General features: G+C 39.7%; 1 protein-coding gene across 2 annotated transcripts in view; it reads right to left on the reverse strand.

The window, feature by feature from the left end:
• HEATR1 (HEAT repeat containing 1) overlaps positions 1-26,429 on the reverse strand; it is a 47,890-nt gene that overhangs the window by 8,039 nt on the left and 13,422 nt on the right. For both annotated transcript variants that reach the window (XM_060127095.1, XM_060127097.1), the window contains 23 exons: positions 26,324-26,419; positions 25,794-25,882; positions 24,510-24,721; positions 24,054-24,175; positions 23,285-23,476; positions 21,467-21,650; positions 21,180-21,316; positions 20,232-20,424; positions 15,576-15,745; positions 14,815-14,973; positions 13,245-13,487; positions 12,855-12,986; positions 11,661-11,764; positions 11,346-11,489; positions 10,126-10,244; positions 9,909-10,030; positions 8,246-8,374; positions 6,336-6,566; positions 5,440-5,566; positions 3,840-4,000; positions 1,051-1,097; positions 822-945; positions 89-229 (listed from right to left, as the gene is read on the reverse strand). In XM_060127095.1, the coding sequence (XP_059983078.1) occupies positions 89-229; positions 822-945; positions 1,051-1,097; positions 3,840-4,000; positions 5,440-5,566; positions 6,336-6,566; positions 8,246-8,374; positions 9,909-10,030; positions 10,126-10,244; positions 11,346-11,489; positions 11,661-11,764; positions 12,855-12,986; positions 13,245-13,487; positions 14,815-14,973; positions 15,576-15,745; positions 20,232-20,424; positions 21,180-21,316; positions 21,467-21,650; positions 23,285-23,476; positions 24,054-24,175; positions 24,510-24,721; positions 25,794-25,882; positions 26,324-26,419 (3,378 nt within the window). The remainder of the gene's footprint in view (positions 1-88; positions 230-821; positions 946-1,050; positions 1,098-3,839; positions 4,001-5,439; positions 5,567-6,335; positions 6,567-8,245; positions 8,375-9,908; positions 10,031-10,125; positions 10,245-11,345; positions 11,490-11,660; positions 11,765-12,854; positions 12,987-13,244; positions 13,488-14,814; positions 14,974-15,575; positions 15,746-20,231; positions 20,425-21,179; positions 21,317-21,466; positions 21,651-23,284; positions 23,477-24,053; positions 24,176-24,509; positions 24,722-25,793; positions 25,883-26,323; positions 26,420-26,429) is intronic.

The following is a 26,429-nucleotide window of genomic DNA, read 5'->3' on the forward strand; positions in this document are numbered from 1 at the left end:
TGTACCGCTGGAGAAACTTCAAGCAGTTAAATGCAGCTCTGATAAAGCAAAGAATGGGAAATGGGTCTGTAGCACAGTCTTCACTTACAATTTTCTTCTTCCAGGAGGTTTTCTGCTGTAATTTGTTGTTCAAAAGATCCAAAGCTTTCCGGCGAACAGAAGGCAGTGGGTTCTCCAGCAGCCCTCTGATCACAGGGATGAAGGTTTCTGTGGGCAGCAAGGCATTGACCTACACAGCAGTTTTACATTTAACAAAAAAGGAAAATAAAAAATACAAAAGGGAAGATGACTCATTTAAGACAGACTTCCATTCGCTGCACACCTTCTAGGTGCGAGGCATTTTCACTCACTATCTAGTTGTTAGACTAACCTTTTAGGGAGGCATTACTAACCAGATTTATCAAACAACAACAAAAAGATGCTCACACTAAGTGAACTGCTCAATGCCATGGAGCTAAGCAATTCAGCTAGACCTTAAACAGTGGTCTTGGCCAGTGATTTTACTGATGAACTAGAAACTCCACTGAATAGGTATCTTTTATTCCACTTGAATAAAGCGAACATTATACAGCGGGACATGAATCAATATTTAAAGCATCATATTTATTGAGGCACATGTTCTCATAATTGGTAGGGAAACAACTGTTTTCCAGATAAAATGATCTCCAGTCATCAAGAGATTCTTTTCCAAGAAGAATCTGGACTGCCTTCTGTTAAGCTATTGCTAAGTTTACTCTTAAAGTAAAACTTTCTGTTAAATAACTTTACGGTGACATAGAACAGCAACAAAACACAGAAGACAGGGAGAAATAAACACCCACCTTGTCCAGCATGTCGTAAGCTTTACTGAGGAGTGCTCGCCAAAACTTCCCGGTGAGCTTGTCTGCGTTTCTTTCCATGGACTGTGCTACAGCATTAATGTAGCCAAGAACCATTTCCAGCAACCTGAAACACAGGAGACTCATAAGAGAGTCTTGTGTACTATTCTTCCAGCTTTTTGATTAAAAGTTTGAAATTATTTCCAAATACGAATTTTAAAAAGTAACATACCTCTGTTCAAGGCCTGTCAACACCTGAGGACCGCCACTTTCAACTACCTAATTTTTAAAGAAGGCATCATTAGAACAATATGACAGCCGATGATGAAAAATCATCTGAAGTGCAATGAAACATCAGAGACCGACCAACTCACTCCCCAGTGTTTTCTGACATTACAATTTAATCAGGTCCAGATCACCCCGTCATACTGTAATAACTCCATTTCCCTTAATTTAATTAGTCTTTTCACTTATTTTGATTACATTCTATAGATATTCAAACTATCTGTAAAGTACTACAAAAATTCAGAAAAATACAGCAAACGATTAACACCTATTAGTTTTCTAAAGTGCTAATCTTTCGTTAGCCCATATCTAATTTTAAGATATTAAACTTAAGGACACACTGTAGTCCCCTCTGTATCGTTCCCTAATCCCGACCTCCTTCCACCCCAAGCCCCACAAACTTGCATCTGTGGCTGAATGTTATCAAAGAGTACGTATCAGCCGGCAACATGCTTTCTTGATTATATTAGATTTTTGAGATCTATCTATGGTAACTTATGTTGTTCTAGTTCACGTTTTAACTGCACACAGTATTCCTCTCCATGTACCACGACTTATTTATTCATTCACCTCTCTTGGTAGATATTTAGTTTTATGGCCCTTTTTTCCCCCCTTTAGTAACAGTGCTAAAAAAGAACCTTTCTCCTTGAGCATCTAGGCAAGTTTTCATAGAGAAAGGAAACTGCTAGATAGCAGGGGTGAGCATCTTCACTTTGAATGGACACTGCCCTGCACTTTCTGAAGCGGCTGTACCAACTCCTGCTACCCATCACTGTACAAAAATGACCGTGTCCCCCCAGCCTTGCCACTTCCTGTATTAACAACTTTAAACTTCCTGCCAGTTTGATAACATCATGGTGGTATCCTCTATAATCTGAATTTTCCTTCTTACTAGGGAGGTTGTTTTGTCACATTGGCCATTTGTGATTCCTCTTCAATGAATTCATATTCTTTGCCAGTTGTCCTAACAGAAACGGATACTTCTTGATTTATAAACAGCAATACCCTTCTTTTAGTCTGTGGCTTTCTTTTCATTGTTTATGGTGGCTTTTGGTTCAAGTTCTTAAGAAATTCTTTTCCACCCTCCAGGTACAACGATGTTTCTCCCTTGGTTTTCTTCTCAAAGTGCTAAGTAATTCTTTTCACTCTGGAGTTTTTAATCCGCCCAGAACTGTCTTTTGTTTATGTGTAAGGTCTTTTGTTTACGTGTAAGGTCTTTTGTTTACGTGTAAGGTCTTTTGTTTACGTGTAAGGTCTTTTGTTTACGTGTAAGGTCTTTTGTTTACGTGTAAGGTCTTTTGTTTACGTGTAAGGTCTTTTGTTTACGTGTAAGGTCTTTTGTTTACGTGTAAGGTCTTTTGTTTACGTGTAAGGTCTTTTGTTTACGTGTAAGGTCTTTTGTTTACGTGTAAGGTCTTTTGTTTACGTGTAAGGTCAGTCTTTCTTCCCCCACTTGGAACACAGACCGTGCCAGCTCTAGTTCTTGGGCCTTTTCTCGCCCCACCGCCATGTGGCGCTACCAGCCGTGGAGCAGGTTTCTTACATCGCATGGGTGTGTCCGCCTGATGTCCAGTCACGCTGACCCGCCCGTGTGCTTGGGAAGCACCGCCGTCCTCGGCAAGCCTGCTGGACACAGAGCAACGTCTACGCTGATCACTCTCAAGTGAGCTTGCTGAGCTAATTACCAGTCCTACAAGTTCATCCGGCCTCTCTTTCTCTGATGCTGAGTAGGCATAGTGACGGGGGCGCTTTTGCTCCAGACTTTAACAGGCACGTGTGGACGTCTCATCATGAAGTGTGCTGTAAGCCACAGGCTTCTGACGGATGTCTTCCTCAGGCTGAGGAGTTCTGTCCATCTCACAGTGGTGAGGATTATTTTGCTGAAATCACGAATAAGCGCTGGATTCACTACATTCTTTCTCTAAGTATTTCAATGATCTTAGGTTTCCCCCCGGATCTGTTCATGCATTATAACAGAAACAGAATACAGATATTTGAATGCTCAGCCATTCTTACGTTCCTGGTCATGACCCTGGCTCCTCCTTTCTGTTTCTTTATTTCTTCATTTTGTTTCTGTATTTCCTTCTTTCTCTCTAATTTGAAGTTTAGCACACAAACAGAAAGGTGCACGAACCATGTGTGTAGAGCTCACTATATTTGGGTAAAGAAACAGCATGTTATCAGCACCTCGGAATCCTTCCGCTACTTGACCCTGCCCTTTCCTCCTTCCCAAAGAGAGACACTGTTGTTACGGCTAAAACCACAGGTGTGCTTTGCCTGTTTCTGAACTTCATACAACCGGAATCACAGGATGCATTCCTGTGTGTCTGCCTTCTCTCCTTCGATGTTATGCTGTGTGTCACTGAGGTTCACCCACGTCCAGCTATGACGAGACGCTCTGTCCACTCCACTGATGATGGACACTTGGGTTGTGGCCAGTTCTGGGCACCATGAACAATGCTACCACGAACATTCTTGTCGATGTCTTTTGGTGCACATGTTCACACACTTGTGCGGGTATATACCACTTGAGAACAGAACTGCTGAGCCACAGGGTGTACGTATATACAGTCTGAGTAGATCGTGCCCAACGGGTGTTCATGTTGAGGTGAAGAGCACTACCTGTTTCTATTACAGGCATGCCTCACGTTTTCATGAGAGACTTGCCGAGCTGTTTTTACTAGCCTAAAACACAGTTCCTTCAGAAAAAGCAAACACATTGAAAGAACATCTCACCTTTCTGATAAAATTATTGGAGGCCAGGAGCTGAGACATGAAGGACACTGACAAAAATTTAAAATGCCGCAGTTGCTTGCTAGTGTGAGCATCTATGTTAAAAACCTGGAGCATTTCTTCTTGTGATTCACTCTTGTAAGATACTGATATGGGAAGGGTTTCTGAAAAAGAGCAACAAAACAAGTGACCTCACTCATCTTCGACCTGATTCTTTGGTATATAGATACAGACATAATGAGCAGGGTAATTTGAATCTGAATTCAAATTTGAATCCCACATTCAAATGCATACAATTTTTAGAGAGAAATCTGTTACTCTGTTATACACATAATATACAACATGTATATTATTATACATATGCATGTGTATATATAATTTGTTATACCCAGTTTTTCCTCTTCTAAATCAGTGAAAGATAGGAGTATATTTACCAAGAAAGTACCCAAACAGCCCTGAGAATACAGTATGTAAGACAAAACCAACCAAACAAAAAATAAGGTAACTGAGACAAATAAATAGAAGACAAAGATACTGCAAAAGGAGTCTGAACTGGCTCCATGCCCCATTTCCAAAGCTGCAGAGACATTTACTTTGATGGCCCACAACAGACTAAAGGAGGGTCATCCCTTGCCTTCAACATTTAACTCTAAAAGCTGCAGATGTCTGTCCTAAAACTCTGTAGAATCCCACATTCAAATGTATCAAATATGAAAGGGGTTGGGGTGCCATGGCTGGGGGTCCGTGGTGGGCCACTTAAAAACCACTGTCCTAGAGAGTGACTCAGAATGAAGGCTTCGTCCTCAGCACGTCACCACACACAGCTCACCGGCGCCTCCCAGCTCTGTCCCTCCCAAACCCGGCCAAGCAGGGCAGACAAGGTAAAGGGCCGGTCACCCAGACAACAGTCCCTGCGGAGTCTTCAGACCCTTCTTTCTAGTGTACCTCACTGTTCTGCTCCAAAGGGCAGAGAACTAAGAACAGTCAACACGTCAGCCCTTTCTTAAGCCAACCTCATTGGTGCTGTAATTAGCGGAATTTTCTTCAAGACCCCGACGTCATAAAATTTTCATATTTAGTTACCACTGCTGTGGTACCTGCTTTATTTTTCTTCTTAGAAAGGTCTTCACGGGAACTCCCTGGCGGGCCAGTGGTTAGGACTCCGCACTTTCACTGCCGTGGCCCAGGTTCAATCCCTGGTTGGGGAACTAAGATCCCTCAAGCCGCACGGCGAGGACAAAAAAACAAAAAAAAAAGCTTCACATTTTAAGGGGAAACTAAGATACAGCTAATAAGATGCTGCTAACTTGCTGTCACTTTACCATCAATTCATCCCAGACACTTGGAACACTCCACAGCCCACACAGAGGCACAGAGGCACAGAGGTCTGAAAGTCAACGTGTGAGGAACAGCAAGCAGAAATCCCACTTACTGTTTTCCATAAACATTTGAGAAGGTAACAACCGTATACTCGAATAAAAATTACTAACTTTAAAAAATCCTTCTAAGGACACACCATGGGTTCTGAAGACAAGCTGCATTACCTTCTGCCTCTCTCAAGCTTCCAGATTAAACAGTAATTAACATCAGACTTAATGCCCACCTTCTTTTTCCTCTGGCAGCTTCATTAAGTACTCAAGTATGTTCATCAAGCTTTGGATCTGATGCTGCACAGTAAATTCACAACAGACTGAAATCCAGAATTCAGTGTCTGCCTCTAAAACAGCATCCTGTGTAGAGGAGAGAAACAGGTCGTAAACTGTACCTCTCCAATTTATGTTACTTAGTAAGTACAAATAAGGGAAACGTTTTAAAAGTACTTCTTCGCACAGAAAGCCACTCCACGCTGTTCCTTATGGCACGTGTATGACCAGAGGAATCAGGTACTGAGCTTCTTACATAAAAAAGCCAATTTATGAGAATTATGAGGCATAATTCCAGGATAAACGGCATTATGATATCTGGCAGAAATGAACATATTACTTTACTTGGAGTAGGCTCTAGATCTATTCCTGGATCCCACGTCTAAGAAGCCATTTAAAAACAGCCCTGGACATGTAACTTCTGCCCTCATCTCTCTTCAAAACAGGGCTCTTCAAAACTGTCACCTGCATCTCACTGACTTCAGTGACACCGACCCTCCTCCCCTGCCCCCTAAAAGGCTTCAACACCATGTTCAGGACACAGCTTAATTCCTGTACAGCTGTACTCTTTGGGGCTTAATTAAAATACACCCACCCAGCATGGCACCAGCCTAGTTTCTTAGAAAAGTCAAGTCGCCCTCAGGAGAAGCCCTGTTGCTCCTGAGGGCATTCAGTGCCTCAGGCTCTGGACGCAATTTCAGAAAATGCTAGAAACACCTTTAAGAGCCCTTCTGAGCACACACCGTTAAGTAGTGCACACTAAGCACCACCAGCCCCACGTTTAAAGTGGAGAGTAACACAAAATCTGTGTGAAACACCCCCCGTTTTTTCTTGTCACCGCGCCCTACGCTCTGACCTTTTCTCCGAAGGCAGCCACCAGCACTGTTTTGGTGACATACTGTTCGAACAGCAGGAGGAGGAGAACCCAGAGGAATCTCTCTGCGCCCAGGGTGCCAACAAGCTGGACGAGGACAGGCAGGCGCCTGTGCTCGGGCACGTGGGGCAGCGCGTCCACAAACACGTTCATGATCTTGACCACGATGCCCTCCACGTTCCTCGTGACTTCTGCAGAGTCGCCACCATCAGACTGCAGGACAGCAAGCAGGGACACTGAGTAGAAGCAAATAACCCTCCGAGAGACAAGCTATAAGCGGACACGAAAAGGCCTTCAGATGTGCCCCCAAAAAGTTATCAAAGGAATTCTAATAATCAAAGACCAATCGGTAAGTATTCAAGGAACATATATAGATTATGTCCTCGGCACTCTGTGGCCCTGAGGGGACTACAAAGTGCACGGCGTGAGCACTTCCCCAAAGGAGATGTATCATCTCCACGAGACACAATACACTTGTGAAAAGGTTAACAGGAGGCACTAGATGGCAGATGCCAAAGACGGGCCCTGAGAGCAAGGCTGCTCTCGGGCCGTCCTGCAAAAACCAAGCAGGATGTGAGTTGTGCCTCAAGAAGAACGGTTTCATCTGAAAAGCAGAGTGTGGCAAGGCCATCAGCTCCCTGCTGCTTTCAGAATAAAGTTCAAAGCACCTGGTGTGGGTACTCAGAAATAACAGCCTAATGGATGAAAGGATGAAGGAACAGACACCTGCACGAATGGCTAGCCCGGTGCCCCTACTTCCACCCCCTTCGGCTCTCCACGTCCCTCACACACACTGCGCACACCACCCCCAGGCCGGGACTGCCTGCCCTTTCAGGGGGCAAATCCTATCTCCTCTTCAGACCCATTCAAAGTCCACTTCTTAATAAAGTCTGTGTGGTCATCCTGGCCCACGTGGACCTTCCCCTATCCTGAACTCTTCAGTGTTTATCAAATACCACTGGCATATACTATATTAACGCATATCGTTATTTTCCTTTTTTTTTTTTTTTTTGCGGTACGCGGGCCTCTCACTGTTGTGGCCTCTCCCGTTGCAGAGCACAGGCTCCAAATGCGCAGGCTCAGCGGCCATGGCTCACAGGCCCAGCCGCTCTGCGGCATGTGGGATCCTCCCAGACCGGGGCACGAACCCGTGTCCCCTGCATCGGCAGGCGGACTCTCAACCACTGCGCCACCAGGGAAGCCCCGTTATTTTCCTTTTTATATACGTCTCCTGTAGTGGCTAACTTGCTGGACAGAGAATACCAACCTTGTACCAAGATTAAAAGGAGGAGGTGCTGGATATGGTCATCGCTGAAATGGTCAATAGCATGAGGAAAGACAGTGACAACAGTGGGGGTAAACAGAAAACGCAAGCGGACAGCCATGCCCATTCATGTTCAAGGCTACTTTTTAGTTTCCAAGTCTTCACTCCTTGCTGAGACTAGTCCGGCAGAGACCAGGTCTCACTCATCTCTTTGCGTACTGAGCTCTCAAGGGAATGCTTGGTAAATGTTTGTTGAATTGTATGTTAACACATTTGCTCTAAAACTTCCTATTTCATCGACCTACACAGGGGTCTTATCAAACTGACGCAACGTCCTGAGATACACGGTAAATGTAAATGCACTTTGTCAGAGGAATGTTAAGGCACTTGTATAGTTATACTGGCAGTACAGCAGAACCAGCTCGGCATGTTTATAGGTATTTCTGGAAAAGACATTATTTCCAAGAGTACTCCTTAGCTTCACCACTTTAAAATTTAAGGGGCATAAATAACTGAGCATTTCAGAAAGGCTTTTCATGTCATGTATTTACCACTACTTGAATTTCATGCTATGTAAAATCTTAAAAATCAGAAAAATAACACCCATAATGGTGGAAAGACAGCTTACCTGCATAAGTGCTGGAATTACCATTTTCACTGTCTTGTTAATAACTTGAAAACTGTAAGTATCATCTAGACGCATCACATTGGCTCCCATAAATGTAAAAATAGACATGATGTTGTGTAGAACTTTATCCTGAAAGAAAACACATTTTTCCATATTTTCCATTTTAAGCACATCAAGTATCAAGATTCATTAAAATCAGCAATAAAAAGAAATAACTCAAATTAAAAATAGGCAAAGGATTTGCAAAGACATTTCTCCACAAATAAACAAACGGTCAATAAGCACATGAAAAGATGATCAATATCACTTATTAAGAAAATGCAAAATCCAAATCAGAAGACACCACTTCATACCCACTAGGATGACTATAGTAAGACAATAACAGCTGTGAGGGAGTGGGGACATAGAACCTCAGACACTACTTGGTAGGTACAATTTGCTCTGGCAAATAGTCTGACAGTTTCTCAGAAAGTTAAGTTGGCCTATGACCCAGCAATTCCACTCCTATTGAAAATACTGAAAACATATTCACATAAAATCTCCTATACGAGTGTTCACAGCAGCGTAACTGTTAACAGCCAAAAAGTGGAAACAACTTAAATGTCCGTAAACTAATGATAAACAAAATATGGTATACACGTACAATGGTATATTATCCAGCCATAAAAAGAATACTGATTCAAGCTTCAAAACGGATGAACCTTGGAAACGTTACATGAAGTGCAAAACAGACACAAAAGTGGCCACGTATTATAAGATTCCATTACAGGAAACGTCTAGGATAGGGAAGGTAGATCAGGGTTGCTGGTGGTAAAGGAAACAGGCAGTGAATGCTAATGCACACGGGGTTTCCTTCTGGGGTTGATGAAAACGTTTAGGAAGTACATAATGGTGATGATTGTACAATTCTGTGAATAAAGTAAAACCACTGAATCGTATACTTTAAATGGGTGGCATTTAACTATATATTCATATGGCATACGAACTATATTTCAATAAAAACAAAAGAAAAATATCAATGATTCTTAATATTTTCTGGAATATCTACCCCTTTGAGATCTACTGACTCTACACCAAGGGCAAAAAAAACCCATACACATTAAATCTTGTATATGATTTTAGTAGATTGAGAGACCCGCTAAAGGTCATGGAGAACCAACTCCAGGTTAAGTACATCTGACCTAAATCCCCTACATGAAAATATTTTCAATCTCTTCAAACTTTTTTAAATGACGTATTTCTATAAGGAACACAATTTCTTTAACTGAGGTACTTTATAATCAAATTAATTTTAAGTCACTGGTTGAAAGCTGTGTGAGGATTACCTGAGGATTCACGGGATTTTTTCCAAATAACACTAATACCACCACTTATTGGATAGCTACATTGCACCTAGCACCGTGCTAAGTGCTAACAATAAATTATCCAATCCCATTCTCACAACAATCCTACGAAGAAGGTTACTATTATTCTCCACTTCACAAAAAGGGGAACCAAAGCTTAGCAAGATCAACCAGCTTACGGTCTCAGCTATCAAAGAAGCAGGGCCAAGAGTCCCATCAGCGCTGTAAGATCCAGAATGTCCACTGAGTTCAGAGCAGTGCAGGCCTACGCATTTCCACGGGAAAAATACCTGCTTAAGTCTAAAATCATTAACACTTACAGGAAATATTCCAGCAACAGTACCCAAAAGTAGAAGGGCATGGTGATGGGTCTGAGGCATCTCGGAAACGCGGATGCACTGAACTATCAATTCCACGTTGAACTTCTCCTCATCGAGAACATCTAGAGGGCGAGAAATAAAAAATCTCTAAGTGGTAAGTACATTCATACTCAGAGTAGATAATCCTTCCCCCCTTTCCTTCCAACAAATTACACACCTTTTGGTATTTTGCCGCCATCTGGAGAGAGTTTTTGGCAGATGTTAAGCAAACAACTTAGAATTAACTGTTTGGTGTATTCCATACTTCCCTGCTCCGGTGGCAAAGGCTCTAAACACCTTCAGGATGCCCGGAAGAGAAGTGATGGGAAATGAAAGAGTGGTACAATTTCAGTGCTGCATTAATGACCACTGTCCAGAACATATATTAAATAAACATTTAATTTAAAATAAAACATTAACATTAAACATTTAATGTTAATAAAATATTAACATTATTTAAACATCAAGTCTAGGGCTTCCCTGGTGGCGCAGTGGTTGAGAGTCCGCCTGCCGATGCAGGGGACACGGGTTCGTGCCCCGGTCCGGGAAGATCCCACATGCCGTGGAGCGGCTAGGCCCGTGAGCCATGGCCGCTGAGCCTACGCGTCCAGAGCCTGTGCTCTGCAATGGGAGAGGCCACAACAGTGAGAGGCCCGCAGACCGCAAAAAAAAAACAAAACAAAATCAAGTCTAGAGCCTGCGCTCTAAAGCCCACAAGCCACAGCTACTGAGCCCGTATGCTACAACTACTGAAGCTCACGTGCCTAGAGCCCCTGCTAGACACATCTACAGAAAGCCTGCGAGCAGCAACAAAAACCAAACGCAGCCAAAAATAAATAAATAAACTTATTAAAAAAACCAAAAAACATCAAGTCTATAAACATGATGTAAGATTTCTAACTCTGATTCTTCTGGTGCAGGCAGGCGCTTATGTCACATTACCTCTCCTCTCTATCGCACCTTCCATCAACCTATTTTAAATCTCCTTAGAGGACAACCTTGGGAATTACTTTCTTTTTGGACGAGAGCACACATCCGCGATGCAACGCATACACTACAGCTATCTAATAACGCACACCTAAAAAATATAGCGGGTGTCACACTATATCCTTAAATACAAGTAATGATGCCCCCGGGGACATGGTGTTGAAAGTGAGGAAGGAAAGTAGGCCGGAGAAAGCGCTCATTTATTACGTAATACAGGATGAAGGTTAGTTTCGGGCCCTGGCAACGGGTTCCTATAATCATTCTTTAAATCTTTCAACTATAGTATTCAACTTGCTCTATTTTACAGACTAGCTAAGCAAGAAGTGAATGTGAAAACAGAATGTTAAATAAAATAAGATGGGCAAGAATTAGAATCTCACTCTCTCACAGATCAAAGGCAAGTGTCATTACCTTGACAGCAGGTTAAAAAGAGTTGGTATCAATATCTGAGGACTTTTGAGTTTCTTTTTGTGCTGCAGTAATTCTAGGATGAGGGTTGCTCTTTGCCAGTAAGAACCTCCAACTTCCTGAACAGATTCCAGATCTTGTGATTTTCTGGGAAACAGACAAGACAGAAAGTTAGAAGAGTAAACATTATCAACGCTAATAAGTAAAAATGACTGTATCCGATTATGCCCAATTGATGGGTATCAAAAAATCACAATGGTTCCAAAACATCCAAGGCCTGGGGGACAACAGTGTTCTCACTGCATTCATGGCTCTTACTTCTGCTGCATTTTCTGCCTCCTTGTTTGCTGAATTGTGCCTAAGGACTTAGTTTTATCTGGTGGCTCCAGTTCTATTCTGACTTGTTCAGCGTTAACGGAAATCTGGAATATGAAGGAAGAACGGTGATGACAGGATTCCATGGGTTAAAATTAGAGCAGTTTACGTTGATTCAAACAGATACAATGAACATGTTTCTGTCCACTTTGTCCCCCTACAACCCTACAGCCCAGTCCAATGCCCAAAGGCAAATATCACTGACAATTTCTTATGTATTGTTCGCAAAATTTTCCATATACCAACAGCTCTATAAAGATTAAACACAGACAGACAGACAGACACACACACACAAACTCACAGAGGAGCATATTATGTACACTGCTCTGTGCCTTAATTTGTTCCACTTAACTCATCTTAGAAATCTAAGTAATTATGTTAAAATTCTGAAAACTGCAGAATCTGGATACTAAGACTTTACCACACTATTATCTATTTTTGTGAAAGTATTTTCCTAAAAAAGCACAACAAAACAAAACACTAAGTAACTAGGTGGTTATTCTGATCTACAGCTAGGTTTCAATATACATATAAACCAATGAGCAGATTCTCAATTCCATTCTATATGTCATTAAACAGCTATTTAAATCAAGCAGAATAATCCACGACCCAGCTGAACATGAAGCCACCATTCATTCCTGTTCTTGCATAAGAGGGAGATCCTCCCTAATACGAGTAAGATCCAAACTAACATACACCCTACGTGTTCAAAACTATAATTATTTCATACAATAAAAATAATGATGGGGCTTCCCTGGTGGCGCAGTGGTTGAGAGTCCGCCTGCCGATGCAGGGGACACGGGTTCGTGCCCCGGTCCGGGAAGATCCCACATGCCGCGGAGCAGCTGGGCCTGTGAGCCATGGCCGCTGAGCCTGCGCGTCCGGAGCCTGTGCTCCGCAATGGGAGAAGCCACAACAGTGACAGGCCCGCGTACCGCAAAAAATAATAATAATAAAATAACGATGAAGACTTATAACATTGATTTTGCACTTTCTCTATGACTTCCTTTTCCATGATTCTGGTTAATGGGAACATCTGACTTCTAAAAGCATTATAAAATGGAGGAAACTTAAACATGGTATTACTTGGAAGAGAGTAAACATCAATAAACACATGGCAGGAAGTTTGCAACTTACCCCTTTAAAAACACTGCTAACAGTCTGAGCACAATGTGAGTTTTTACAGTTCACCAATAAATCAAACAATGTGCACAAAAGCTTCTGCTGAACCCTTTCATCTGAAATAGCTGCAAAAAATGGCTTCGTAATCTAGAGGCAGAAAAAAGGCAATTGAGATAAATGAACAAACTTCAATTCCAAACATGATCTTTCTATCATTCTCTTTTACAATGTGAAACTGGTCTCCATTTTGTCAGTTTAAATGACTCATGTACATCATTCAGTTTTGCAAAATGGGTCAAATACATCATATTCCTTTAAGATATGCCCAGTCTATTTTCTTGAAGTAAGACATTACAGATCTTTGAAACCCTGAACATGCTTTAGTTTCTGACAGAAATCACTGACCTTTTCGAGGGCTGTAATCTGAATGGTTGGCATTCCTGTGCAAAGTTCCTTTGTTGTGTGCACAGCTTTTATAAATATATCTAGACTCTTCGGGTCCTTATGTAAAAGGGAAGCTGAATATTCATTATATTTTCCCAGAATGAGATGCAGAGCAATGACCTCATCTTTCAGGATAACTGTGGGCTCCTTCTGGATCTTTTCTAACAGTTGCTCAATCACAGGCAACAGCTGAGAAAGTACCATCTGAAGTTTGGAAAATTTATTAGTAAATAGTTATCTATATGGATACAAGTTTTTGCTAGCTGTACAAAGATATCCAAAGATATGCTGCAAGACTGGAAGCTTAGCCTGGAGAAAAAAACCAATAAAATAATGACCTCTTAAGACACAGGGATAGCTATTAATCCAACTAAGGCACCCAGGTCCCCTCTGACAGTTCAGTCTGTAACAGTCAAAAGCTCCAAACCCTTTAGAGATGACAGGAAAAATAATCTGTGAGCATCCTAACACTTTCTGAAAATAGGAAATACAAACTCAAGTTTTGGACTATAAAAATAAATTGTAGTTTTTCTACACTACATTTCCAATGCTATGTAATTAATATTAATTCAAATTATGTATCTGAAGTCTTTAATAACTCAACCAGGAGTCAGCAAATTACGGCTTGCAGGCCAAGTCCAGAGGACCATCTGTTTTTGTCAATTTTGTTTACTGAAACACAGGCATGCTCATTTGTTTACATACTGTCTGAGGCTGCTTTCGCAATACAATGGCAGAGCTAAGTGGCTGCAACACATTCTGTATGGCCCACAGAGCCTAAAATATTTACTACTTGGTTTTTTACAAACCAAGACCGTCAATTCCTTGTTTATACCAGGGACGACACAGAGCTGATAAAGGCCATCTGTTTGCTTACAACAAGACAATATAATCAAATGGCTTTTACTCCATTTGATCCCTCTTTTAGTTCAAGTTGCAGTCAGTCCAAGAACGGTAAGGTCCATGGGCGTTTTTGGAACACAAGGATGAGAAGCAGTTTTTCTGTACCAGCACAAACCACCACACAAACATGTGATTCACAACCTCTTTCTTTTGAATCACAGGCTTCCTTGACAACATAATGAAAGCTTTGGATTCTCCCCACAGAAAAATGTACAGCCACATACATTTTAAAAATGAGTAAATGATTTTGGAATGTGCACAGACTTTTATGTTCAAATATATTATTTTGTGGAGGATTTTCACCTGAAGAACAAACAAAAACTGACAGTTTTTCAGCAGTGCATCGCCAGTGTTTTTCCCTGTGTAACTGTAAAATTCATTTAAAATCACATCAGTGATGAGACAGGGATAACACACAATTTTAAAATGGAAAGAAACTCACTAATACTTGCTTTTTGTATCCTGTATCTCTTTTCTCCACTTCAACTCTTCCCCCTCCCAAATTAATAAAATGTTCACATCTGAGTGTATACATGCAACTCTCACAAAGTCTTACGCACATGTGAGCAGTTACAATAATCTTTAGTAACATCACATGGATTGGACAGCCCACTTAAACTGCACATACCTCACTGCTGACGTCCTGAAGTACTTTCATCAAATCTTTTGCAATATAAGATGGGCAACTATATACACAATAAAGTAGGTTTTTCAAAGTTTCAGACAACTTCTGATGAGATTTCAGCTTCTTTTCTCTCTGTAGTTCCTCAAATAAAGTAGCCAAATCCTAGTATACAAAAAAAGAAAACCGGATTGGAAAAAAAAAAGTTACATGTACTACTTATGGAAGATTCTTTCCCAAATGATGCGACACTGCTCATGATTTGCAATACCCTTAATAGGAAAGGGTATCACTACCCATCAGGTAGCTTACTATCAAAAGCTAAACACTGGCCTTTTAGCCAGTAAAAAGATAGCAGAAATGAAACATGGCATTGCTATCTTTTTAAAATGGGGGAAGAAAGACGTGCAGACATTGATGTATCAATTTCTAAATTCAATGACTTAGTCAATAAAAATCCCTGCAGGGCTTCCCTGGTGGCGCAGTGGTTGAGAGTCCGCCTGCCGATGCAGGGGACACGGGTTCGTGCCCCGGTCCGGGAAGATCCCACATGCCGCGGAGCGGCTGGGCTCGTGAGCCATGGCCGCTGAGCCTGCGCGTCCGGAGCCTGTGCTCCGCAACGGGAGAGACCACAACAGTGAGAGGCCCGCGTACCGCAAAAAAAAAAAAAAAAAATCCCTGCAAAGCAGAATGTCAAGAAAGGAGAAAGAGGTTCATGTGTCCACATGGGCATACACACTCTCAATCTTCTTTGCTACTGAGTTTACCTGAGCAACATAGGTGGCATCTGAGGTGATCTCCTCTGCTTTAGGAACCACATGATCTATGATCAGATGAAACTGGGATGCCACTCCACTGAGGGCCTGGAGACAATGAATGGCAGCCCTACGTACTTCTTTTATGGGGCTTCCCAGATTAACGAGTAGAGATGTCACCACTAAAATCAAAGGGAAAAAAATTTAAGTAACGATTCAAAACATTGAAACAGTGTAAAACTTCAATAGTACCAAAGGGTGCATGATGCAAGTTTTCCTCTCAGCTCCAGCTCCCTCTCTGAAGACCAGTCACTGTTGAATTATTTGTTTTCTATGCTAGAGAAGTGTTAGACATTTTCTGTTATATTCTTTTGAAAACACACAAATGAGACCACAGCATACATATCCTGTTGGGCATCAACTGCTATCACATCTCAATGTATACTGGAAAGGTTTTCCATATAAGTACATACATATCTACGTTAAATATCCTTTTAAAACCGTATACAAATGCTCCATTGTATTTTACTTTACTGGTTACTGTATTTTACCTTACTGGTAAAAGTTTAGATTGTTTCTAGTCTTTTGGCATTAAAACTGCTGCAACAAACACCCTGTACATACATCCTTGCACAAGAGTGCAGAGGAAATAACCCATCTGTGCATCACACTTTGCAGATATTTTGTCCTGAATAGATGTTTGTTTTCACTTTCTTTTTGATGCGGAAATTTTATAGCTTTATAGAAGAATTTTTCTTCTAGTTTTACATGCTGCTTTGAAAGGTGCTCCCCACTCTAAAAGAGTTTTAAAAGTATCTACCTCTAGTATTCCATATTTTCTTCTAACACTAAAACTAAGTGTTTTTTAATGTGAAATCTTTAGTTCAGGTGAAATTTTTGTCTAAAGAATAAGGTTGGAGTCAAGCTTCTTTAATGTTTGCAAATGGCTAGCAGATGTCCTACGTAACAGTCAACCTAAGAACCCCACAGACCTGGGATATCAGCTTTGCCATTCATGCATCTCATTAGTATCTGAAACGTATCTGTTTTTGCCAACTATACTTCTAGAACCATGTTCAGTAAAAATGATGCACTTAACAGGAATGCTTTTGTTTCGCCAATTACGTGGCAAAAATACTAGCTTTTGATTTGAGAAGTATTTTCATCATGTTACTCCTACTCTGCTGTCACTTAATTAGGAGTAATTACTGATTTTTATCTCATGCCTTTTCAGATCTTTGGACATGATTATATGGGTTTTCTCTAGCCAGTTATATAATAGAATACCTTGTTTTGAACCAACTTTGTATTTTTGAAAGAACTCTGGGGAAATGTTTATTTTCTAAAATAATGTTGCTGGACCCAGCAAGTATTTTATTTAGAATTTTTGCATCATTATTAAATACAGCCATCGCCTTTTATCTGTTAAGGATGTTGTGCTGGTTTTAGACAAAGAATCTGGAAGTTTTCCTTGGTTCTATGCCCCGCCCACTTCAATAACACTGAAATAACCGGCTTCAAGGACCTGGTAGAAATCAAGTGAATCAGGGTTTTTTGAAGAAAAGTCTCCAGGATAAAGAGACATCTAAATTCCTTTTATGGTAATTAGTTATTTAAGCTTTATTCCATACTATTTACTGGGGCAAATTCTGGTGATTTTTATCTTGCTGGAAATGATCCATTCTACATACACTACTTCTGGAATGCTAAGGAAGAGTGTGATAAGCTTTCATACTCTTCCAAGAAGGTCATATGAAAGCTGGAAATCCTTCCTGGTCTCCATGACATTAATTTATAAAGTAAAGCAAAAATGAACAGCTGAGAAGTTGAATTCATACAAAGGGCAGCATCAGGCCAAGATACCTGTTTGCTAAAATTCCCAGTAGAGTGGTACAGAGCTTTCGGAAAAAGCCAAATTCAAAAACAAAGTACTAACTACTATAGTTACTATGTTCAAGTAAGTTACTGGAACCCAAGGTGGGTTAAACTACATTATTTAAGCAATCAGCTGTTAAGTATGTCCTTCCACTTAAAAGTCTATGTGACTTCATTCTCCCAACTAATTTTTTTCAGATTTGAAATAGCATATTTTACATAAAAGCTGAAAAAAAATACTTGAGTTTTGCTTTTAAACATGTAGATAAACTTACTATATTGATAAGGCATAACAAACCAACAGCAGCCTCCAGCTTACAAACGTTAAACTCTTATTCATTTAGCAAAGACTTGCTCTATGCAAGCCTGAGCTGGAATACATATTTGCAAAGAAAGTAAAACAACTGGTTAGATTCCCAAGCCACTGACAAAAAGTTAACTCATACAATTATATTAATATTGCAAACCCTTTTTCTTTTGCACAGCATAATATTTTCTTGTAAATATATGAAAACAAATACCAGCCAACACTTCCTAGACTCCTAAGGGAAAAGGTATGGCTAGAAGCTCACTGTGGATTCACAGTGGAGTGCTCTGAGGACAGGTGCAATGAGGAAGCAGCCCTCTGCTTGAGGCCCTGGGGGACTCTAGTGGTCCTGGAGCTTCCATGAAGAACAGAGTGCATCTCTCCTGTTTTCAGTGGAGTAACTGTGACATATCTAGGCAGCATAAATGCAAAAGTACTTCAGGAAGTGGGGAGGTGACAGAAGGCAAGACAGCAGGGGTAGAAAGGGAGCCCGTCTTGCAGCAATACCAGAGGAAAAGTTAGGTCCTTTGGTCATGCTATGTACAAAGAGGCATATATTCCTCAGAAGCCACTGCCTTTGATGCCAAAGGATAGCACATTTCACACCTAATTAGAAAATCTAACTACTTATGACTTCGTTTTTTTGAAAACTCATAAGTTTAACAGTAGATAACTATTTTAATAAACTATGGTATCTCCATACAAAATATTCTGCAGACATTTAAAAAATATATATAATTCTATATTAATATAGAAAGATGCTTACAATGTATTCATTCAAAAAGTTTAAAAAATGCCCAGGACATATACCCTGAGAAAACCATAATTCAAAAAGAGTCATGTACCACAATGTTCACTGCAGCACTATTTACAATATCCAGGACATGGAAGCAACCTAAGTGTCCATCAACAGATGAATGGATAAAGAAGATATGGCACATATATATAATGGAATACTCAGCCATAAAAAGAAACAAAATTGAGTTATTTGTAGTGAGGTGGATGGACCTAGAGTCTGTCATACAGAGTGAAGTAAGTCAGAAAGAGAAAAACAAATACCGTATGCTAACACATATATATGGAATCTAAAAAATAAAAAGAAAAGGTTCTGATGAACCTAAGGGCAGGACAGGAATAAAAACACAGACGTAGAGAACGGACTTGAGGACACAGGGAGGGGGAAGGGCAAGCTGGGACGAAGCGAGAGAGCAGCCTGGACATATATACACTACCAAATGTAAAATAGATAGCTAGTGGGAAGCGGCTGCATAGCACAGGGAGATCAGCTTCGTGCTTTGCGACCACCTAGAGAGGTGGGATAAGGAGGGTGGGAGAGAGACGCAAGAGGGAGCGGATATGGGGATATATGTATACATATAGCTGATTCACTTTGTTATACAGCAGAAACTAACACAACACTGTAAAGCAATTATAGTCCAATAAAGATGTTAAAAAAAAAAGTCCAGGAAATTCACATCCGAAAAACCTGAATAAACCTTCTTAAAAGTAAATCCACCTTAAAAAGGGACTGCAATATTTCAGTAAGTAGTGGAGAAAAAATTACATTCGTGGGATTTTATTGTGTAAGTAAAACTTAAAATTGTGTATCTATCTCACATATAACAAAATTTTGGTTACAACTGTAATTATGTGCTCTTTCAAGGAGCTAATAAAAGATAAATATTGAGAAATTGTTCTGGGGAAAATGTATGATCATTCACTTTGCTTTCATAGAAAATTTATAACACGTGATTTGGGAATAAAAACCTTAATCAAGAGCATGTTCAAATTCTCCACAGGCCACTCTCATTCCTCTGATACTTAAATGATTCCATCATCCTCGTCAACTTTCTCATCGTCAATCACTATAGGGTCTAATTCTGACAGATCCTCTCATTTGTCAATAGCTTTGCAAGTCAATCCACTTCTCAACAGCATATTTATCAACTTTGTGAAATTCTGCATCTTTTGCAAAATTTACAATTTACTTTATAAAAACAGAAGTTTTATTTTTGGGTGTTTCATTAGTGAGCGTCCAACCTGAAAATTACTTTATACCTGATAAAAGAGATAAATCCAGGAGGGTTGCTTGAATGGAGCCCAATTTAATAATTAATCAGTTGAATGCTGAATTGTATTATGATGGTTTGGCTTCCCTAGACAGCCCAGTTACTATTCAAAAAATGAACAGATGGATATTAAAAACCCATTACTAACCACCTGCCATTTTTATTATCTGTTTTGGTGAGATTTTGCCACTGACGTTTAGAACTTAAAAGCAATACTTAGAAGTAACCAAAAACAGTCTACAAATACACAAAAATACATACGCACACAAATACATACACACACAGACAGAAAGAGTATCCACCCACACTAATAAAAAAATAAAAAGAAATTCTCCAAACTACAACCTTCACACACCACACGTGGAGAAAGAATTACCATCTGGTCACGACAGAACGGAACGATGCTACTTGTAGTACCTGGAGAAGATGCGGATGCCAGCTGATGTTTACACTGAGCTTTCTGAGAAGACAGCATTGCAAAGCCCACATAAAGAGCTTGAGTCTGCAGCACTGTTGTCACCCTGCACTTAAGTGGATTTGAAAGGCTAGAACCATAGGTCCATAAAACAGAAAAGAACTTGAATAACTGGAAAACATCTTCTAGATGTACCTAAATTAAAAACAAAACACAGTGAAGTTTAATTTAATTTTTACTCACATAAGCTGGTTCCAAATCCTCTTTCCACTAGTGTACAATTACAGAAAACAATTTATCGCAACGTTTTTCTTTGTCTAGTCACTTAAAATTATTCTCTGCTTGGTACTTTAACCGACTGGGAAGGGTGTGAAAGAATTCAGACGATTCACTATAATTTTGCACTTGAACACATTTAACAACAATGGAAAGGATGAGGTTGCCAGGCAGAAAACCAAGACAAAAGTGATGTCGGGAAGCCTCACTAAGAAAGTACCGTGAGGGTGGAGTGAGCAGTGTCAACTGTGTCAAATGCTGTCGAGAGGGCAAGTAAGACAAGAGCAAAGAACTGACCACTGGGCGTGGCAGCACGGAGGTCACGGTGCCGTGATGAAATCTCTTCACTGAGCGACTGCATATCCTAAATCACCTCTCTGAACTGCAGTTTCTCGTTGGTAATGACAGTAGTCAACCGAACATATCTGGCCATTGTGATTACTAAACACCTGAGCAGGCCTAACGCATGAGGAGGCCGGCAGCAATGTCAGTCTCCGTCCAACCTACCGACAGGTGTCACGAATCAGCACTGCTTTACAGGGTCTGCATCCATCACCACACGCTCGTCACTGTCTAAAAGTCTACTTTCATGTTCATTAAAAACTGTCATAACTCAAAGAATCTACAACATCTTCTTCAAGGGGAGAGTCTGCCTGAAAAAGGTGAGCTAGTACCTTCATGAAAAGTTTCATCAGAACCCGAAAATGGACGGTGTCAGCACCACTGAGAACCAGCTCGAAGAGCCCAATGAGCAAGCACAAGTAGTCTCTGCTGTCTTCTTTCAGCTGCTCAGGATTCCACCAGGTATCGTCTACGGGGATGTTAAGAGAAGGAGAAACGGTGCATAAACTTATGCAAATACACCGCTGAGAACTTCTCATTCAAGACAAAGAACAAGTTGTGGAATCAATAACTCAGTTTTCCACAGTATCACATTCAAAGGATTCACAGCTTGTCCTACCTTTAGGAAAAGATTTAGGAGCCTTTAGTGCATGAATAAAATTTTTCAGTGAAAACACGAGTAAAACTGAGTCCTCCACAGCAATCCTCCGGGCAGTCTTGAGCTGTTCTACATAATGTGCCCACAGCTCCAATGGTATCCCTCTGTCCATCATCAGCTCAAAATTCCATTCTGAGGGGATCTCCTGAAATGTTAAAGGAAGCAAAAATAGCACAAGTTTAAAGGGGTTCTGAACATGGGTTATACAGATGGACTGCAATGGCTATATGACTGGGTAATTTGCAAAATCTTGTCTATATGTGTATTTGGGTGGGGAGAAGAATGATAGTTTTAATCAGATTTTTATAGCGATCTAACCATCACTATTCACAAGACACAAATAAGTTCATCATGGCTTCATTTTATCTATGTTTTCTTAAAACATCATCCCTAAAAACAAATGTTATTCATGTAATTCATCCTTGTCAAATAAAGGGTAGGCACGTTTCTAAACAGAAAAATAAGGTACTGGATTTTCAAGAGATCCTTAAAGGGACTTTTCTCATTTCATACTTTTCCTGCTTATCTGAAGAAGGTACATGGTCAAATCCCCAAACTTGCAGATGATTCAAACAAGAAGCAAAACGTTAAGGTGTTTAGATGTTACACTACAAGCGCCAAAAGGAAGCATGAGAAATGGTGCAGGAAAACAACAAATGAGACTCCATGTAGGTGAGCGCAGAATAATAACTTGGTAGTAAAATAACCCAAAGCCAGACTTTTAAGATAATATCTCTAGTGAGGGATTTCATTGGCTCAAAGTGCTGCTACTGCCGAAAAGATGCTCGGGTCTCTCAGAAAGGGCATCAAATATAAAACCACCTGTTATCTACGTGTGTATAAAACACTCGATTTGTCCACACTTTACCACTGAGAACAAATACAGTCCGGGTCACCACACTTTCAAAAAATAAAGAAAGAAGTTAAGAAGGGCTCATCTGGGTATGTGGGTGTGTACGTATGTATTTATTTGCCACGCTACGTGGCTTGCAGGATCTTAGTTCCCCGACCAGAGATCAAACCTGGGCCCTGGCAGTAAAAGAGTGCCGAGTCCTAACCCCTGGACTGCCAGGGAATTCCCTGGGCTATTTTTTAAAATATGAAGATTCAGTCTCTTAAAGTTTACATAAATTTAGCTATAATGGCTATGACCAGAACTTATAAAATCCTGAGAGTATACGTGAACGTCAAAAAGATAGGATTTGTTGAGCATCTCCTACAACAAGGAACCCTCTGAAGTCTGGAAAACAAATAAAAACAAGACACTATTCCAGGGCAGGTATTAAAGGAAATAATCTATAACCCCAAGGTGTGGTGTTTCGTAAAAATATCAACAACTGAAACACGTTCCTTAGTAAGACTGTCAAAGATAATAGTATGCTGGCAAAATCCAAAAAATAATACAAAAGATCTATTCTAGTAAACAGCAGAATGAAACAATACTTTATTCAAGCACTAATATATCTAGTGAATTCCTCACCACTAGACGTAGTTAAGTATAGCTTGGATACTTACCCAATAAAGATGATACAGGGGAGAGTCAACTATCAGACACAAACGCCACAAACGTGAAATTCCATGATTCAATTAAATTTCTTGCAAAAGGAAGACAGCACCTAATCAATCCACTATCTACTGCTACCCAAGGCTGACTCACATTTCACCCCTAGAATCCAAAGACTCAGCATCTCAGCCCCCAATTTTCAGTTCTGCTGCGATTAACAGGCCAGGCAGTCACTTTTCTAACATTCAACTTTCCAGAGAGTTTGCACTCCTTACCACTGTAGTAATGACACTTTCGAGCTTCTTTATTTTTTTCTGCAACAAACTGAAGACTCTTGTCGCAAATGGAAAATGAGTTTCTTTTAAAGACGAACAGCAGGAGACAAGTACAGCCATGATCACGTGAAAAGTCACTTTCTGCTTCAGGCTAAAGGACTCCTTTTCTCCAACACTTATTAAATCTTCCACCTTGAAAAATAGACAGACTCTGTGAATGGTAGCTCTTGGTTTGCATAAAAACAATTTTTTCTACCTCTGCGTATCTAGGTATCATGTATTTCATATTTAGAGTGAGATGATAAATATAAAACCTTAAAAAAGTAGTAAGCATTGATTTCTGGGTAACCATAAAAATAAATAATTTCAGAAATTATAACGAACACAACTGCACTTGCCAACTGGATGTTTTTATGCCTTTAAAAGATTTACTAAGGCAAAAGAAAATTTCTCCTCTTTTAGATATTTTGCTATTTTAACAAAAAATATGACTTCAATATTTTAAATGAGAGGAAAAAAGGTTAAAAAGTAGACATTATATTCCTACTGGTCCAATATACAACCAGGATGAAATAAATTACATAAAACGTTAAGGATTTCAAACAATCTGCAAAATATACTAAACACTATGTTTTTAAAACAAAACAAAGTACTCAAGAATGGAAAAGTTATTTTAAAATAACTAGAAGAATCTAGTAAAGCAAACACTGAGGATCCAATAAGATTATGAGAAGGAAACCCAGGGGGTTGACTTCGACAACATACCTACCATCTTTAACATTGAAGAGGGATCCCCTGAATTTATATTGTCAGCCAGCAACTCAATCATCTTCTGACTTGCTACACCAATTAGTTCTCCTGACTTTGTGCTTTTAATCACATTTTCAAGAGCTGTTTAAAAAAAAAAAAGGAATTGAACACCAGAGGGCCCTTATGTTACTAACACTCACCTAAATATCATGTCAAGTAATGAATTTAGGCAAAAGTTTTACAATTTTCCTACGAAGGTTTGCTTTTTTTCTTTTCATAAAATTATGAATTCTTCAGTGGGTCAGTGTCCTTTTCACTGTATACTTTCCATATTAGCAAAAATTTTAAAATATCTTGCTGGCATGTAACACAATGAACAATTTCAAATAACAATCACTGCCAATTTTTAATTATGGTTATCTTTTTTTAAAGTGTCACCTGTTCACTTTTTCTAAAAAGCAACTGAATTTCTTACCTTCTTTCCAGCCTCTCAATAAAGGATGCAGAGAGCAAATTCCTGATTTTGATAAATATATAGCCATTTTCATCTCAGCAGATTCCATATCATCATTGTTGATGACCATAAATGGCAGCAGGTGCACCACCACCTGATTCGACAACTGATCATTTTCACTCAGTATCTCTGCTTTAATTAGTATGTCTGCTGCTATCTCAAGCACATTGTACCTAAAAGATACATAAACACATTTGGTTGAGACACATTAGAGACTTCAGTTCAGCAAAAAATCATCGTTACATTTTTCCAGCTCAACTGACACCATCCTAGTCTCTTTACCAAACACGTTATTGAGAAACATCAAGATAACACTTAAAATCCATGCTAACAAAGGAGTTATTTGGGACATTAATTTTAAACCAACTCTGTCAAATCTTTCTTTTTGAGAAATCATTAGGTTAACTATAACATAAAACGTATCACACTATACATCTCAACTCCACTAGAAAGCAGAGATTCACTCATCAGTTCAAAAAATATTATCTGAACACATACTATATGCTAAGAACTAAATAGGACACAAAAACCTGTAAGACATGCTCTCATCCTCTAAGGAGCTTAGTCACTTTTTCATGCAAAAAGCTTAGGTGCCAAAAATGAAATAACAAAAGCTCATCAAAACATTACAGAAGGTATCATGTGATTCTGAGCTTATTTTTTACTTAATATATTTGTAACTGTTTTAATTATAAAGTATATTATCCTTGTAAAATAGAAATACATTATATGAAGTAAAAAATTGAAGCTCCTTCCCATCCTACTTCCCAGATCTCAGTATTATATCATACATTATACACTTCTTTTTCCATTTTATTAAGAAAAATTTCAAACATAGAGAATATTACAACAAATCCATACAAACCCAAATAAAAGTGAACTTAATATAAGAATTTCAGGCACTTCCCTGGTGGCGCAGTGGTTAAGAATCCACCTGCCAATGCAGGGGACACAGGTTCAATCCCTGGTCCGGGAAGATCCCACGTGCCGTGAAGCAACTAAGCCCGTGCGCCGCAGCTACTGAGCCTGCGCTCTAGAGCCCGCGAGCCACAACGAGTGAGTCCGTGCACCCAGAGCCCGTGCTCCGCAACAAAACAAGCCACCGCAATGAGAAGCCCACTCACTAAAACTAGAGAAAGCCTGCGCCCATCAACGAAGACCCAACGCAGACAAATATTAATTAATTAATTAATTAAAAAAAAGAATTTCATTAATTTATTTGTATGAGGAGATACAAATACATACCATCCCTTATTTTTTGAAAGTTCTGCTCTTTGAAAAAGATTCAGGAGATTTGAAACTGTCACTTCTGAACTAAACCGTTGTTTGAAAATCTAGAGAGAAAAAAATACCCATAAGTAAATTTTTGCTTGCTTCAAATATGGTGCTTGTTAAACGAACTTAAAAAAATTATGAATTATAAAGAATTTATCTCCCAAGAATACCAGTATAATTTAAAAGTTCTATGAGAGCAATTTCGCCAAAGTGCCATTCAGGATCCAATTTCCCAGGATCCCTACGTGTTTACTACTGGTAAAAACTCACAAAGCACTTTTCCTTTTTGAAAGAACTTCCAAATATATAAAGTTGTATGATCTAATTACTCCCATGTGCTTTCCCCAAGCAGGCTTAAGTCTGTGCTCTCAACAGAACAAATTTCCAGTGAAAGAATAATTTCCAAATACGCTGCTGCCTAGAGCAGAGATTCATGTGAGAAGGGTAAGTAAAAATTTACAAACAAAACATGCACATCAATGAACAACAAATTCACTCACCTCAAATGCACTTATAGCTGACAAGACAACATCTATGCTATCATCACCTAATCGGGTTAAAATAGCTTCTTTAATGAAAGACTCATCGATACTCTCCTGAGCAATA

This window comes from Lagenorhynchus albirostris, chromosome 16, assembly GCF_949774975.1.
Source record: "Lagenorhynchus albirostris chromosome 16, mLagAlb1.1, whole genome shotgun sequence".
Lineage (NCBI taxonomy): Eukaryota > Metazoa > Chordata > Mammalia > Artiodactyla > Delphinidae > Lagenorhynchus > Lagenorhynchus albirostris.